General features: G+C 33.1%; 3 protein-coding genes across 3 annotated transcripts; 1 reads left to right on the forward strand and 2 right to left on the reverse strand.

Moving 5' to 3' along the window:
* The first annotated feature begins 195 nt into the window (after nucleotides 1-195).
* LOC134264857 (protein crumbs homolog 2-like) lies at nucleotides 196-4,844 on the forward strand. The gene is made up of 7 exons (XM_062747123.1): nucleotides 196-305; nucleotides 579-698; nucleotides 804-917; nucleotides 1,897-2,016; nucleotides 2,262-2,375; nucleotides 2,467-2,580; nucleotides 4,750-4,844. The coding sequence occupies exons 3-7, from the start codon at nucleotides 833-835 to the stop codon at nucleotides 4,767-4,769; spliced, it is 453 nt and encodes a 150-aa protein (XP_062603107.1). The 5' UTR covers nucleotides 196-305; nucleotides 579-698; nucleotides 804-832; the 3' UTR covers nucleotides 4,770-4,844.
* Nucleotides 4,845-4,999: 155 nt separating this feature from the next.
* LOC134264856 (neuropeptide receptor npr-1-like) lies at nucleotides 5,000-6,160 on the reverse strand. Its single transcript, XM_062747122.1, has one exon. It carries the CDS (start codon nucleotides 6,158-6,160, stop codon nucleotides 5,000-5,002), a length of 1,161 nt encoding a protein of 386 aa, XP_062603106.1.
* A 4,104-nt stretch (nucleotides 6,161-10,264) lies between these two features.
* Nucleotides 10,265-13,829, reverse strand: LOC134264858 (FAD synthase-like). The gene is made up of 8 exons (XM_062747124.1): nucleotides 13,679-13,829; nucleotides 13,323-13,411; nucleotides 12,801-12,948; nucleotides 12,396-12,476; nucleotides 12,167-12,265; nucleotides 11,525-11,646; nucleotides 11,175-11,316; nucleotides 10,265-10,938 (listed from the first exon to the last, which is right to left on the reverse strand). The coding sequence occupies exons 2-8, from the start codon at nucleotides 13,390-13,392 to the stop codon at nucleotides 10,803-10,805; spliced, it is 798 nt and encodes a 265-aa protein (XP_062603108.1). The 5' UTR covers nucleotides 13,393-13,411; nucleotides 13,679-13,829; the 3' UTR covers nucleotides 10,265-10,802.
* Nucleotides 13,830-14,175: the final 346 nt, after the last annotated feature.

A 14,175-nucleotide genomic window follows, 5' to 3' on the forward strand; every position in this document is an offset into this window, starting at 1 on the left:
CAAACTCATCCTTTGGTTCAATTATTCCTACTGAGGAAAATTTCAATTGTGCTTAATTTACCTTCCACAAGTAGGTGTCAGGCTTAAATGTAATGCATTCTCAATGTACATAATTATTTTCATTTTAGATCAATGAACAGAAACCTTGCTATATATCATTTATTTTTTGTAATATATACTTACCATTACAGATGTTAATGAGTGCAGATTATCGCCTTGTAATAACGGAGGAAATTGCTACAATACAGATGGTTCCTTTAGATGTTCATGTACATCAGGATGGACAGGAGGAGTGTGTGAAAACGGTACAAAACGTCTATTGACAGAGTCCAGACTTCACACTGTATAACTGAAAGTTACGCAAAATTAAGTTATCGCAATAAAAATCAAAAAGTTAGTTAAGCCATGGACTTGTATTTTGCTCTTGCCATTGCAGTTAAGAAGTTTCAATTTTGTTTTTTAAGTGGTGCTTTTCCCCCTTTTCTTGATATTATTGTGAACACTGAGAAAAGTTATGATCCCATTTCTAAGACTGAACCAAAAAAGAGAAAATCTTGGGATAGAGCATTTTGTTACAGATATAGATGAATGTTCTACACTGTCGTCTGCTTGTCACCATGGAGGTCAATGTACCAATACAGTAGGATCGTTTACGTGCGCATGCTCGGCAGGATGGACAGGACCGACATGCAATCAGGGTAATATTTCAAGTTTTGTTTTGAATAAAAATTATTTTCTTATTTGGGGGGTAAAAAAATCGTCATCATTTGGAAATTGTTTACATTGGCCTTTAATCTTTGCAGACGTCAATGAATGCACATCTAACCCATGTATGCATGCTGGAACTTGTACAAATACAATAGGGTCATATAAATGTAGCTGTAGCCCAGGTTGGTTAGGAGACATCTGCAATCAAGGTATGGGTACATTGTTACAAACAAGACGTCGGGAACAAGTCAGAATGAGACTTGTAGAACAATATTTTCTTCATTACTATACCAGAATGGTAAATGTCATATCATAATTTTGATTTACTGGTAGGAAGTGAATTAAAATTAACTATTTACACATGTATACAAAACATGCACATCTATCTTCAAGACTGTTGGAGAAACCAACTGAAATTTAAACCATTTATGAAGATGAACAAGGGATCATTAACTTTGTTAATGGTAATCTAACAACCAAGCCTATGATAAACGTGATGACTTTATCTTTTCTATCATCAATTTCCCAGCAATATACCTTCATCAACTGCATACGGAGTTTATATAACTCAGTTGATTCGATACGCAAGAGCATGCTCTACGCATGAACAATTTCTAAAACAGGTAAATTATTGACAAACAAACTGATGAAACAAGAATTTCAGCAGTCTTGTTTAAAGTCATCATTTCCTAAGTTCTATGGTCGATACAATGACCTTGTCGGCAAATACAATTTATCATTGAGACAAATGCTGACTGATGTTTTTCATACTTATTATTAGTCCATTATTTATGCACTGAATTGACAATGGATTTTCCCGTTATTTCCCGATCATGACAAGGAGCACGTGCACACGGCGGGTTTAACCGGTTGGCAGGGGATACTTACTCCTCCATGGCACCTGATCCCACATCCGTTGTTTTTGAGGTCCATGCTTGCTCTTCTCCTATTTTGTATTGTTTTATGGACTTTTGATCTTGAATGCTGTTCGTTATCTCCACATGTTTCATTCATACCTTGCTTTCCCTTGGGTTTTGTTACTAAATTTTGAAATTTCTATAGTATGTCATAATCAAAATAAACTACATGTGCATTAAACAAAGATATCATTAACAAGTGTTACTAAATCGCATTTATTTTGTGTAATTAAAAATAATTTAATGTTTTTTTTTTGACTGACCATTACAGATGTGGATGAGTGTAGTGATAACCCTGCTCCTTGTCAACATGGCGGGAGCTGTACAAATAATGTCGGTTCCTTCACTTGTCACTGTCCGTATGGTTGGAGGGGTAATACTTGCAACGAAGGTACAAAATATAACATCTTACCCTTCTAGTAGCATTTTTGAACATATTAACTTTTATAGGTAATCAATAAATTCTGATTCCAATGATATGAATATTTTTTGCAAGTACATGTACAATCTTTGCCAAATATGCAGAGCAATACTGGAACAAAATTAATAGTTCTTTTTACAAAGTATTTTGGTGAATAATAAACACCATGGAGTTTAAATATCTACATATTTCCCCACAATTTTGTATTTGTTCAGATGTTGATGAATGTTCCATCCACACGCCTTGCATTATGGGAAAGTGTATAAACACGGCAGGTTCCTATCACTGCCATTGTAACACGGGCTTTACCTCAACCCATTGTAACAAAGGTATGGATAGTGATTGAAACTGTACAATAACAATTTGGATAATTTTATTTTTCTGCATTCTTAATTGTTTATTAATTATTTCTTTTCCTAGATATTGATGAATGCTTTCAGCATCCTTGCAAACATAACGGTGTTTGTGTCAATACGATATCATCCTTCATGTGTAAATGTGAGAGTCCTTGGGTTGGAAATACTTGTGATATAGGTACAAATACCTTACTGAAATTTAATTCTTGTTTAAATTCACCCTAAAAATGACAGTGAATACATAAACTTTAGCATCTAATTCTTTTGAGTTAAAAAGTAAAAAGCAATAGGCCCACCAGACCTTTATCTTCTAATTGAATATATAAAGTGTTCCTTTCAATCAACAACCAAAACCTGATTCAAGCAAGAACCTGAGGAAAAAGGAACAATATGCATGTATACAAATCTCTAGTGCACATGTCTATAAATGTATACTAGTTAGTAATTTAATGCAACACTGTTGTCAACGTATTTGACCCCAGTCGGTTTAGAAATATTTAAAAGATATTCTGGCAATGCTAATTAGGTAGCATACCTATAGACATAAAACATTTGTTGTACTTGCACCACAATTTACTCCCTTTGAACCTTTTTTTAAATATACACGTGGATAAAGCAGTCTTAATATTTGAAGAATTTTTAATACAGCTTATAAATGCTTTTATAAAACGCAATCATAGCAAAAGTAATGATCTTTCGACAATTTAAGTTAATAACTTAATACAAAAGATGAAGAGGGTACAAAACTTGACTTAATCAGTTAGATGTCACAAAAATTATATTATAAGGAGAAATTTAACTACAGGTAAATAATCAGTGAAAGCTAATCAATGAACAGTTAAAGCAATATGAACTGCAACTTTGATGTCGGAATTTTGTTATGCAAAATTGATAATTACTTTTTCAATGACAGAGAAAAATCGTTGATAAACTCTTGTTCATATTTGCAATGGAAGAACTGTTTATAAGCTTCGATTGAATCAAAACTAGTGTTAATTGTAACGGGGACTGTTACAGATGTTCCCCAAACGCTCCCCAAATCCCTTTTTGTGTCTTATTCCTGTAATACGTTTTTTTTTATTTGCTCAGTGTCGAAGGATTTAATTTAAGAATATAAAAGTTACAATGATATCAACTATATATCATTTAACCTTTCAAATGCGCATGCATGTGCAAGATGATCATGGCATGTTGGCTACAGAATTCCTGAGAAGCAAAAGAAAATAATACGGATATAAATGTATTTTAGTCATTTTGCGCATGCGCATGTGCTTGCATGTCCATGCATTAAATTTTGATAGTAGCATAATATAGGAATCTATTATTCTTATTCATATTTTAAATTTCATCCTGATTTATTGAGAATTAGGAAAGTTATAGGCATTTAAAGTTTAAGCCAATCAGATTGCAGCGCACGTGCATGCGCGTGCTTTCATGATAATTCTTATATATCATGTTGTAGAACCTTCTAATATATCACTATATTTAAAATTTCAAAGTATTTTGTCAAAAAACAAGAAAGATATTGAGACTTTAGTTTCAGCCAATCAGAGCTTAGCGCACGTGCATGCGCGTGAGATCTTGCTAATTTGACCATGTCCTGTTGTATATAATACTATTATATACTTATATTATTATTTTCAAAACATTCCATCAAAAAATAGAAAAGTTACGGCTACATCTATTATATTGGTCATTACACGTGTTGCACGTGCACGCTCTTGCAAGCACGTGCGCGCAAAATGACCTTGATTCCGCAAATCTACATAACATGTCTACTTACCCTAAAAAGGTTTTGCCTACATCGGATGAACATTTTAGATCATTCGCGGACAAATAAGTACCCAGGAAGAAGAAAAATAATAATAAGAAACAGAGTAAAAACAATATGTTCCCCAACTTCGTTTGGGGAACATAATTACATTACTGTCGTCCTGTACAATAATGATTTCTTACGTAAAACTGTATATTGGATTGTATATAGAAGTCTTTCTTCTGCTTTATTTTAGTCTAATTGATCATAAAGGTTTAAGTTAAGGTACATACAAATTTATCATAACAACACATTTTAACAGCAAAATAAAATTTTCAAAATTGCAGCTCATATTGCTTTAATGTACAACTTAGATTCTACAAACTAACTAACCAATTCTTTAAAAAAAGTACTAGTAGTATTGCAAATTCAATACATGAAAGGAAAAGGAAAATGCTCTGTAAAGCTATTCGCATATCAACAGTATGTACTTTAACTAATATTATATCCAACAGAAGTGTTTCTGCACATGTTATTTCCATGAAATGCAAAAGAAAAAAATATTTCAAACAATTAAAACTTCCTAAATTTCAGATTCAAATCTACTTGGGTGATGGGCAGACAAGTACAGCAAACTGAATTTTGAAGAAGGTCTATGAATGCATTTGTAGTTGATATTTATAAATAGACATATACATTGTATTAATAAATTATACAAGAATTATAAGATGGACCATCTTGGGTTGAACTCAAAATCCTTTGTCATATAAAACGAGAAACTGGTAGTTACTCAGATTTAGTAACTTTAGGAGATCGGATAAAATTCCATCTTAATAGTGCACTATCATCTCTTGGATCCTTTAGTTAATTTCATCTTGGCACGATTGTACAAGTTAAGGTAAAACTGAAAATAAGCAGTTTTAAATCTCTGGTCAAATATTCCGTAAACGAAACAGTTACACACGTGATTAATCAACAGCAATCTGACGCTGAGCCGATACACCACAATTCCAGGATCCCCCAAGAAATTCTGTAGATCATGACCAAGTGTCAACAGAAGTCCTAGAGTGACGTATGGCAGATATGAAATGATGAAAATGACGGTCACACAGAAAAGAACCTTGGTTGCTTTTTTATTATCCTGTGAGGTAGGTCGTCCGAAAACAGTTCTTTGTCTTGATAATGTTTGATAAAGTCTTTTATGGTCTATACTTTGGAGTGAGTGATGTTTGCCGCTGCTGAGTTTCTTGCAGGAGAAACATTCAATGCAGCAGCATTTCTTGTGTGAAGCTCTGAGTCTGACGCGATTTTTGGGTAGCATCAATGACGTCAACATCATGTGGACCTTTGCTCGTCTCCTTGTGGTGATTCCAATAGAGATGTAAGTGAATAGCAGAACAACTAAACCGCATACAAATACAAAGTTTAGAAACAAAATATAAATCACAGGAAGGACGTATTCCGTACCCAATTCGTTTTCAGTGAAACATATCCTTTTTGTCGCGTTTTCTGATACTTTGACAGTTTCGAGACCAAATAGAAAAGACACTGGAATAGACACGATGATAGCAAGAAACACACAGAATTTGATCATTCTTTTGGCACTGAAGACTGACCACTGATTTCTCATTGGATGGCAGACGTGGCGATAACGGTCAACTGCTATCAGGATCAGGATAAAAATTGACGCAAGGGTCAGTATGGATTGGTTTGATCGGAACAATTTGCATGTGACAGAACCGTAGAAATCGTAAGGATAAAGAAGGTCCAGAATTTCCAGTGGCATGTGAACAGAACACATCAGAAAGTCGATTACGGCAAGGGACAAAACGAATATGACGTAATTACTGTTTTTCTTGAACTGGGTTGAGAACACTACCAGAACGTGTATGTTGCCAAAGAAACCTACCACCATAAGAATGGCTACGTATGTGACGACTGGCTTTTGTCCTACGTTGGATTTATCAAAGACTTCGTCTGTGTTCTTGTCGATGATTTCATCCATCCTTGCAGAGGTTTTGTTCAGTAATCATCAAGGATTTATGGACTTGTCTGGAAAGTAAGGACACATACCGGTATTGTAATTTACCAATTTAAATTTTGTTCCTGAGCTGTTTGTTCCTTTCTAGGTAGTAAAGCTTTAATAATTAACACATTTCCAAAAATGAACAGTGCGCTTACCTCATCTTTAATTTGATAATCCAATAAAAAAATCATTAATCGTTATCATTTTAAGGAAGTTTGGTTCTTCAAGCTGAACAAATTAGGCCTGTGTGCGATAAATTGTTTTACCGGTATTTCTTTTTTCATTATCATTTTCTGTGTATTCAGCTGTAATAAATTTTATGTCACCATCTTCATATTGACAGATATCAATCTCCTACAGAAGGAATCTGGTTCGATGGATGGTTGTGAAGGAGAATGATTGACCAATTATCGTCAAATATCAATAACTAGACCACTGTCATCGAGTCGATCCGAAAAGCAATTCAAAGAGCAATAAAAATTATAATAACACCCTAGGTCACCATAGAGAACAAAGCATAAGGATTAAGTAACTGAATTTTGACATCATTTACAGTTTGTTTTTTTTTTTAATTAAATGGAATTTACTTCCCTTATCATTGGTCATTTGCAACAGTACATGTATTTTGTTAAAAGCACAATTACTATGAAGTTGATATCATAAAGGTGCTTGAGATTCTGAATATCTATTTACTTTTAGATCAGAACTTCAAACAATCAATTTTCCATGAGTACCCACTGCGCCTCGTTATTAGCAGTTCTATTTTTTGTATTCACATGAAGCAGAATCCATTCAAATTCTAGAAATGAGGAAAAAGATAAGACTTGCTGTGACCTTTAACGCCACGTTAAGAGAAATCGACGACGTATTATCAAGTAAGTTAATTAACAATAGTAAAGTTCTACATTCATTTGTGCAAGTGAGCTTGAAATAAAAGATACCATAGAGTCTGCCACATCTGTATTAATAATAATTTACTAGCAAAAAATGTTAATGATAAACTAACAACAAAGTCTTACGAAAAAACGTGATGACTTTAACTCTTCAACTGTCATTTCCCTTACTGATATAGCAATATCCCTTATCACAAGCTGCTTTTGCAAGAGATTTATGTCTCTATTAATTCTATAAGCAAAAGCATGCTCTATGCAAGAACAATATCTAAAACGAGGCAAGCTTTTGATAAACAAGTTGACGAAACAAGAATATCAAGTCTCATTTAAAGTCATCATTTTGCAAGTGCTATGTTTGATACGATGGATTTGTCAGCAAATACAATTTATCCTAAAATTCAAATGGTGACAGAATGTTTTCATATCAATTGTTAGTGAGGTCATTATTTACACACTCAATTGTCCAAGGATTTTCCCTTTTTTGTTATAATTAGTTCATTATCTATACACTGAATTGACGACGGATTTTTCCGTTATATCCCGATCTTGACATGGAGCACATGTCGGGTGCTAAAAAGGTGTGAGAGTCCACACCTACCGATCACAACCGCCATGTGCTCCTTGTCATGATGGGGGAACATATGGAGATAACGAACAGTATTCAATCTCAAAGTCCATAAAACAATACAAAATAGGAGCACAGCAAACACGGACCTCCGAAACATCAGAGGTGGGATCAGGTGCCATGGAGGAGTGAGCATTCCATGCCGACCCGATCTGAACTGTGTGCTAGAGGTCTACGTTTCTTTCTGATCCTGATTTGCATTTTTTGAATGAACTTTTGAGTTTGGATACTTCTCTTTATTGTCATATTTATTAATTCAATGCAAATAAGTCTATCTTTCACTCTAGTCAACTCAGCATTTGACCGAGATCACTTATATTTAACAATCATTCTAGCTAAAGCAACTGCAATACAGCAGCACTTCTAATGAAATATTTTTGGGGTAAATGTGACTTACCTGGGAACTCACATCATACTGAATCAAGCGAAATACACAGTGTAGTACCTAAACGGTTGCTATTAGAAGAATTGTGCGTACATTACTGCTTTCTAAAAGTTGTGCAGTTGCTGCTGGAAAAAATGAACGAAATTTTAAGTATTTTTCTTCACTGGCACACCAAAATGGTCAATAATCCAATTATTAAAGTTAAGCTGCTAGGTATTTTACTTACATTTCACAATCATTCCAGCCAAAGTAACTGCAAGACAGCAGCACTTCCAATGAAATTTTTTTGGATACATTGTAGTACCTAAACGGTTGCTATTAGAAGAATTGCACGTACATTACTGCTTTCTAAAAGTTGTGCAGTTGCTGCTGGAAAAAATGAACGAAATTTTAAGTATTTTTCTTCACTGGCACACCAAAATGGTCAATAATCCAATTAAAGTTAAGCTGCTAGGTATTTTACTTACATTTCACAATCATTCCAGCCAAAGTAACTGCAAGACAGCAGCACTTCCAATGAAATTTTTTTGGATACATTACTTGCTTAGAAATTCACATCATACTGAATCAAACCAATATTAAACAAATGTTCATCTGTTTATTTCCATTAAAAAGTGTACATGTATACATAAAACTGTATATTCTGAAATAATATAAAAATATTTTTCATAAACAAACAAAATGTTCACAGTTTAATGATTGGAAACAAAGTGAACCAGAAGTCTCTGTCGAGACTGTAGCTCTACAGGTTTGTACTTAAAACAAAGGATGAGAAAAGAAGCCATTGCCATCAGACCAAAACTATAGAAGGAGTAGCATTTTAAAGGAATTTCTTAGACATTTCTATTTTTAGTAACTATGGGAACACTGTTCATCAAAATCAAAAACCGATGCACTAGATTACCGGTATGTATCTTTGTTTAATCTACTTGTGTAAGAAGTTATATTGAAATCAGACCAAAACTGTAGAAAGAATAGCGTTTTAAAGGAATTTCACAGAAAATTCTATTTTTAGTAACCATGGGAACACCGTTCATCGAAATCAAAAACCGATGCACTATTCTATGTATCTTAGTGTAGTCTACTTGTGTGCCAAGTAATATTGAAATCAGACCAAAACTGTAGAAGGAGTAGCGTTTTAAGGAAATTTCACAGAAAATTCTATTTTTAGTAACCATGGCAACATCGGTCATCAAAATCAAAAACCGATGCACTATTTTATGTATCTTAGTGTAGTCTACTTGTGTGCCAAGTTATATTGAAATCAGACCAAAACTGTAGGAGGAGTAGCGTTTTGAAAAATTGTTTACAGACAGACAGACAGACAGACGGACGGACGACGGACACCTTACTATCGCATAAGCTCTTCTGGTCTCTGACCAGTAGAGCTAAAAACTAAGATAAACTATCACAGAGGGTAAATGATGGTTTGATCACAATCTGATTAAATCAGATCCTTTGATCCATTCAAATGGATCCTCACAAGGATCTGAAGAAACCCCAATCATGGACATCTCCTGGTGACCTTTCAACTATCCAATCAAATGTTTTCTTCTTAGAATTTAAAAGTATCTCGAAATTTAGTTACAGAAGTGAAAGCTCTGATGATAAACAAACATTAAAAAAATGACCCGGTTTCCATAGCCTCTCAAAAGAACAACCACAGTTTTTTTCTGTACAGAAAAAAATAAAGTATTTGATTTTTGCCTATTTGTTTTGTACAATATGACAAGATCTCCTCCACATTGCTTTCACCTCTATATTCATTTTCCCGAATGTCTCTTAAGTACGATCTCTCTGATTGGTCAGAATTTAATGAATATTTTTATTAGAAAAGTCACCTACAGATGACCCTGAATGGGGTTTCTTCAGATCCTTGTGTAGGGATCTATGAGAGTGGATCAAAGGATCTGATTTTAATCAGATTGGTTTGATAATCAATGCAAGCTACTCTGTAGGTCTGAGTAAAGTCTTCTGTATAAAATGCATGAAAATGTTTATGTACCAAGACATCATAAATCTCCTTCAGTTATAAAATACAATAAATACCGGTATTTCTCACACTTGACAACATTTTTTGGTCATCAGTATTATTATTTAGATTAACTGATTAAAGAACAAATGATTATTTCATGGAACACTTCATTTGAAAAATATTATTTAATGCAAAATAAGTACCTGTGACATTTTGAACAAAAAGAAATTAGCACCATAAAAAATCTATAGTAAAAGTTGAATCAAACATCATAAAACATAGGTTATGTATCTTCATTTGAGAAGATGATATGTGGATTTTCTATTTCTTAGTAACAAACCACACTGTCCCTGAATGAATGGAATGCAAATGTCTACACATTCTGTGATGTTTAAAGATATGAAAGTAGAATAACAGACACTGATCAGTACCCTGCTTTAAACTTTTAAAATTTACAACCAGCACTTTTGCAAATTTCAAGTAGAAAATATTAAAAATCAGTTCCTGTCAATTTCTTTGGTAGGATCATATCCTACCATCCTTCTCTATAGAAGGATAAGATTATACCATCCTATTCCATGGTAGAATCAGATCCTACCTTTTTTTCTCCTCATTAGTATCAGTTCCTACTATCCTTTGTCAAGGTAGGATCAGATCCTACTATATTTCTCCTTAGTAGGATCACATCCTACCACTTTTCTCCTTTGTAGGATTAGTTGCCACCAGCCTTCTCTACAATAGGATCAGTTCCTGCCATCTCTCTCCTTTGTAGGATCTGACAAGGTGTAGGCTGGTTTATACCTCAACACTCCATGATCATCAATGTACTGTAACAGTGGATTGGGGTGTGTGTTGTTCATACTACCTAAAGAGGTATATCTGAAAAATAAAAATCCAACAAAATTATTTGTTTATAAAATACTATGACCTGAACAAGCTCAAAATCTGATAGGGCAAGACCTTATAAAGCATGTGACAAATGAAATTAATAAAAATCTTCTTTAGCTTTTTCAACTTGTGCATACTGCTGAGCCAAAATAGAAGAAGATGCAACTCAATTTTTGGTACTCAGTGCTTTTTGTCAAAAGTGTGAAATGTGAAATAAATTCACTTACCCTCTATCATATAAACTACAGTAAGGTATATTTAGGTCTCTAAGAAACTTCCATATATGTCTATAAGACCAGTTTAAAACAGGATTCACCCTCATAAACTGTGGCCAATCAGAATCGGTCATACTGAAGGCTTGTAAATGACCTAAAAAGATGAGAAAAAGTTAGTTAACAGAGGAATAAATAATTTAGTAAAAGAACATCCTTTTTTAAACAATACACAGCAAGACAACAAGAAAATTATGAGAAGGGTATTTAGTAAAACTTCCTGTCATAAAAGGCATTTTTCTCATACTTTCCACTCAAAATCACTACAAAATTGCAGTATATTGCAGTCTGTAAAATCTACATACTTGAGTATGGGTCTGTAATCCTGGTGCCCATTATAACAGCTTTGATGTCAGAATGCTTATCTTTCAACTGTTGGAGACTGTCTTTTATACGACCCTCAAAGTGCAACATCTCAAGTCGATACCTAAAGTATACAACATCTCAAGTCAATATCTAAAATATACAGCATCTCAAGTCAATACCTCTAATTTACATGATCTCAAGTAGATACCTGAAGTATAAAACATTTCAAGTCGATACCTAAAATATACAACATCTCAAGTTGATATATAAAATTTAAATCTCAAGTCAATACTAAAAATATAAATCATTTCAAGGTTATACCTAAATTATACATCTCAAAATGATATTTTTTTTCATTAGATCTCCAAATCTAATGATTACATGCAAAAATTGTAGAGGCAAGATGAAGTGGGTTGGAAATAAACTTTGTACAAAGGAAGAAAATTTCATTTAAATAGAATTTTTACAGGCCTAGTCATTGATATCACAGCATTCTGGCTATGAACTAATTTACAAAACACATATTTTATCAATGAGCAGGTCTGGTTTTAAAAAAAGTCAAATGCTGGATGATTCTAGTGTTTATTCACAGAAATTTTAAAAATATGAATGAAAATTCAAAGAAAAATTATTCCACATACTTATCTCGTGATAACTGTGTAAATTTTTCTTCCTCAGGAAATGGGAGTCTGCTCTTGATATACAAAGCTTTCAGCCTTCCTTGAAAATCGGGATACTTTCTGAAATAAAAATAGGATATCTTGTATTTTCAAAGCCAACTTCTGAATCCAATGTTTTCATCCGATTGTCATTGCCAAAACCCCCAAATGCTGTTATTGTGTTTAAAGGAAATAAAAATTTGTTACATACCTTTTCACAACTGCATAATAAATGTGAAGTAAGACTGTGCAATCTTTTCCTCCATTGAAGCCAATACATATTTCATCTAAACTGAGGAAAGTAAAATAAAGTTAATACATAAGATTCAATTTCATTCAGCATTATTTATTTCTTTTTCCAACATGTTATTGACTTTTTTTCAGGTTTTGTTTTACTCAAACATTCATTATTTATAACTCAAATTTTCTTTGCGGTATCAGTATTCATTACAGCAATGAATTGCAACCACATGATAAATGAGAAAACCATAGAAATTTAAGTATATATAACTACAGTATATCAATGACACTTTTTTCAATATACACTTCATACTAAAAATAACCCCATATTAGGAATACAAAGCACTAGTACTTTAATCCAAACACTGTTTAGTACCTGTATTTTTCTAGACATTCCTCTAATACAGACACAGCCTCTTTAACACAGTTCCTGTAATGGTCATCAGAGTTACTTGACTCGATCACATCATAAACTCTACGTGTTGCATTTTTGATGGGCTGGCTATCATAGTCTACAATGCTACCTGTGAATAGAAATCTCTTCTAAAATCAAACAGCTCTATCCTATACCAAAACAACCTTTTGTAGGCAGAATTTTTAGCAAGGATGCTGAGTTAGCTAAAATTGAATATCACTAAAAATTAATTGCGTTTTATTTGTAGTAACTTCTTTAATGAGCATTTTCAAATTGCTAAAATTAATTTTCACTAAATTTAAAATAGCAACTTTTAAGAAGAAATCGCTAAATTTGCCTCCCTCTAAAATTTCCACTTATATGGTATTTGTAGGCAAGTGTATGGGTCAAAGTACATATACAGTATGTATATTGAAACTTAAAAATGATCTGACTGCAGTTTTTTCCCAATTCAAAACCAAATAAACAATTTTTTTTACATACCTTCAGGTAATTTTTCTTTCAGTGAAGCAATAGCTTTATGTATTTGTTCTGGTTTACTGGATTCCAGCATCAATTTAACTTTGTAATAACTGTATTTAAAAAATGCCAACAATAATAATCTAATTAGTAAATTTAAGTGAGGTATAATAAGCAATTCACAGATGCTAGCATTATATAGTTTTCTTTGTTACAGCTGTAGTTTTTATATTCCTGTTTCAGATTAACTTTTAAATGTTTCTGTCATAAATATACTCCAGCATCAGCTAAATTTAGATATTCATCTAAAAAAATACTGGGCATTCTATTTAAAGAAAAAAATACCGAGTGCTACTTAAATAGGAAAGCACTAAACTTACCTGTTATGAAAGTCTGGGTATGATCCCAGTGTTACATCAAGTTTAAATTCTTGGTCCACCTCATTCAGTATGGCAGCAATTGATACCTCATCTTGCTGGACAAAGATTTCTTCTGTGTAAAAATGGGCATCAGGATTCTTAAACAAATCCTACAATAAAACAACAAACAAAGCACATTCAGATAAATTCTACTTTGTATTCTTTACTGGGGCACTAAAAAATACACAATTACTGAATTAAATCAAAGTACTGAAAGTACTCATGGGAGTTGAACATGGTAATCTGAAAGATCTCACAGGAAGTAGAGGAAGATTTTCATGCTTTCAGATTTAAATCAGCTAGAAGTAATTTGTTAGAGATACAACACGAAACATTAAAAATAATTTCAATTGCATTTGAATATCGACGATCATGGGACTGCTTTTAAATTAGCTGCAGAAATTTTGCTTTCTGACAAAAAATATATTTTGATAGACCGGAGAGCTATAGTGGCACCC

The sequence above is a fragment of the Saccostrea cucullata genome, unplaced genomic scaffold (assembly GCF_032062105.1).
Source record: "Saccostrea cucullata isolate Sc308-1 unplaced genomic scaffold, CSIRO_AGI_Scuc_v1 ctg10938, whole genome shotgun sequence".
In the NCBI taxonomy this organism is placed as follows: domain Eukaryota; kingdom Metazoa; phylum Mollusca; class Bivalvia; order Ostreida; family Ostreidae; genus Saccostrea; species Saccostrea cuccullata.